The sequence below is a fragment of the Manacus vitellinus genome, unplaced genomic scaffold (assembly GCF_001715985.3).
Source record: "Manacus vitellinus isolate BGI_N305 unplaced genomic scaffold, ASM171598v3 scaffold_64_pilon, whole genome shotgun sequence".
Classification (NCBI taxonomy): Eukaryota; Metazoa; Chordata; class Aves; order Passeriformes; family Pipridae; genus Manacus; species Manacus vitellinus.
This window is the reverse complement of record NW_021940718.1, coordinates 2854327-2856817: the sequence shown is the minus strand read 5'-3', so window position 1 is coordinate 2856817 and position 2491 is coordinate 2854327. Positions and strand designations below refer to the sequence as shown.

Sequence of the window (2491 nt, the reverse complement as noted above, 5' to 3'; positions counted from 1 at the left end):
TGCCAGGCTGGGCAAACCCCACCCTGAGGGGAGCTGGGGGGTGCCAGGCTGGGCAGCCCACCCCACTTGCCCCAGGGTAGCACGTGCAGGAGTTCATGGGTGCAGTTTCATTCCCTTGGCAAGTCACTGCTGTGCCYCTTCCTCCCCTTCCCCTCCCAGGTGTGTTTACGCAGCAGGTTTCGAACCTTCACAGGAGTTTTGCCTCATTTCAAGGCTCCTGCTGGTTTCGGCCCTGACAGAGGGCCCTCGGGACAGAGGAGAGGGAGATCCCCATTGCCCCGTCCGCTCAGCCACGATCCCCACTTCGCTCCCACAGCACACACCACACCACTCAGATCCTGGCAGAGAGAGCAAGGGCACAAAATACATTCCGCTGCCTGAAACCCGCACAGCAAACCCGGCACGAGCATGACATGGCCGCCCCTCCCTGCCCCAGGCCCGGATGGTGCAGCTGGTCAGGCTGCAGTCCTGGCACCGCTGGGCCAATGTTTGCCAGAGTCTTGGAGCAGGGATGTGCAGGGATGTGCTGGGTGGCCCCATCAGCCCTCCCCGCAGCTCTCGAAGTACTGGCACATCAGCTCCCGCACTTGCTCGGCCCCGTTGTCCTCCATGGCAGCCGGCGCGGGCTGGCAGGGCTTGGGCAGCTCGGTGGGCTCGCCCCCCCCCAGCCACTCCTCGTTGAAGGGGTTGTCGTGGGCCTCGCAGACGTTGTGCAGGATGCAGCAGGCCAGGACCAGGGTGGGCAGCAGCTCCAGGCTGCAGTCATCGCACTTGAGGAGGATCTGCCAGCGCGCCTTGAGGCGCAGGAAGGCGTTCTCGATGACGCTGTGCGCCCGCCTCAGGCGGTAGTTGAACTGCAGCTGGCGCTGGGTGAGGTTCTCGTCCTCCTGGTAGGGCTTGAGGATCCAGTCCTGCAGGGGGTAGGTGGCATCACCCAGCAGCACGTACTTCTGCGCCTTCCCCATGAAGTGCTTGGGAGGGTTGGGGCACAGCCGGCCCTCCTTGGCCAGCACCCACAGGCTGGAGCTCTCCAGCACCGCGCTGTTCTCCATGCTGCCCGGGAAGGCGGTGGACACGTCCCAGAACTGCCCCAGCCCGTCCACGGTGGCCTGTGTGAGGATGGAGTGCCAGCCCTGGCCGTTGCAGTAGTCGCTGGCGAGGCGCAGGGGCGGGTGGATGGGGATGTGCAGGCTGTCCAGCGCCCCGATGCAGTGGGGGAAGCCCCAGCGCGTGCGGAAGATCCGCACCATGTTCTCCAGCTCCTTCTCGCTGGGCAGCCGCAGGTAGAGCGGCTTCAGCAGCAGCACCACGGCGTAGCTCACCTCCCTCACACAGCTCTGCACCGTGGAGGGCCCCACGCCGAAGAGCGGGCTCAGGGTCTGGTACCCCACGTTGGTGGCCAGGTGCCACAGGGCCACGGCCACCCTCTTCTCCAGGGGCAGGGTGGGGTGGAAGTGGGCGCTGTGCGGGGCCAGCCCGGGCCGCAGCTGGTTGCAGACGTAGAAGAAGGTCTCCTTGGACATCCTGAACTTCTCCAGCCAGTCCTGGGGCCCAAACTCCTTCAGGACCACCCGCTCCCACCAGTCCGAGCTCCTGAGGCTGGGCCAGGCACGCGGGTAGAAGCAGCAGCTGGTTCTCCTCCGGTGAGCGATCAGGAGCTGCAGGGGGAGACAAGAGGGGGGTGAGAGGGCACCTCCCCATCCTCACCCTGCACCTCACCAGGATGCCCCTCTGAAGACCACCCAGCTCAAGAGACCTGCTCAAGGCAGGGGGTGAGCCAGTGCCAGGTGGCCTGTGGTTCCAAGCAGACAAACAGTGGGTCAAATCTTCCTCAGAAACCCCACTGCAAACCCATTAGGCAGTAGTTGTGACCCTGGGCAAGACACCCAAGCACTGCAGACAAGGACCTTTCTGAAAAAGTCCCTTTTCGGGGTGCCCACTCCCCAAATTATATTTTAACCATTATATTTTAACTACCATTCCTGGATTTCCTGTGACCAAGGGAATTGTGGGCTCAGCCCCGAACTGGAAGGGGGAGCAAGCACCCCTCAGAAGTGGGAGTCATGATTTGGAAAGGGGAGCTCCTGGTCCCTCCACAGGAATTGTTTTTCTGTTATTAAATTCTAAAAACAACTTTAAGCTGAAAAGAGGTTTTTTCTCTTTCCTTGGCCACTACCAAGGGCAGTGGGTCCTCCATGTTCCCCCTCCTAAGCTTGTCCTTGCTGCCCTGTATCACTTGTATACCCAGGCCTTTTGTATCCCCATCCTTTGTGTCCCCCACCTTTGATGTCACCCCTCCTTCATGTCTCCATATCCTCTGCATCCCCCATCCTCTGTGTCCAGGATCATGTCCCGTGTCCTTCAAGTCCTCTGTCCCTCATGTCCCCCCATCCTTTGTGTCCCTGTCTTTGTGTCCCACAGAGCCCCTGCATTCCCCATCCTTTGTGATCTGTGTCCATGTGTCCTTTCAGTCCCACATCCCATGTTTTGG

The 2491-nt window shown here is 61.3% G+C and overlaps 1 protein-coding gene across 1 annotated transcript; it reads right to left on the bottom strand.

The window, feature by feature from the left end:
- Positions 1 to 339: 339 nt before the first annotated feature.
- Positions 340 to 1697, bottom strand: LOC115307883 (protein ANTAGONIST OF LIKE HETEROCHROMATIN PROTEIN 1-like). The gene has a single exon (XM_029963930.1). It carries the CDS (start codon positions 1521 to 1523, stop codon positions 540 to 542), a length of 984 nt encoding a protein of 327 aa, XP_029819790.1. The 5' UTR covers positions 1524 to 1697; the 3' UTR covers positions 340 to 539.
- Positions 1698 to 2491: the final 794 nt, after the last annotated feature.

Bases quoted from the DNA above. Each gene is read 5' to 3' on its own strand.
- LOC115307883 (XM_029963930.1), bottom strand. From the start codon at position 1,523: ATGTCCAAGGAGACCTTCTTCTACGTCTGCAACCAGCTGCGGCCCGGG.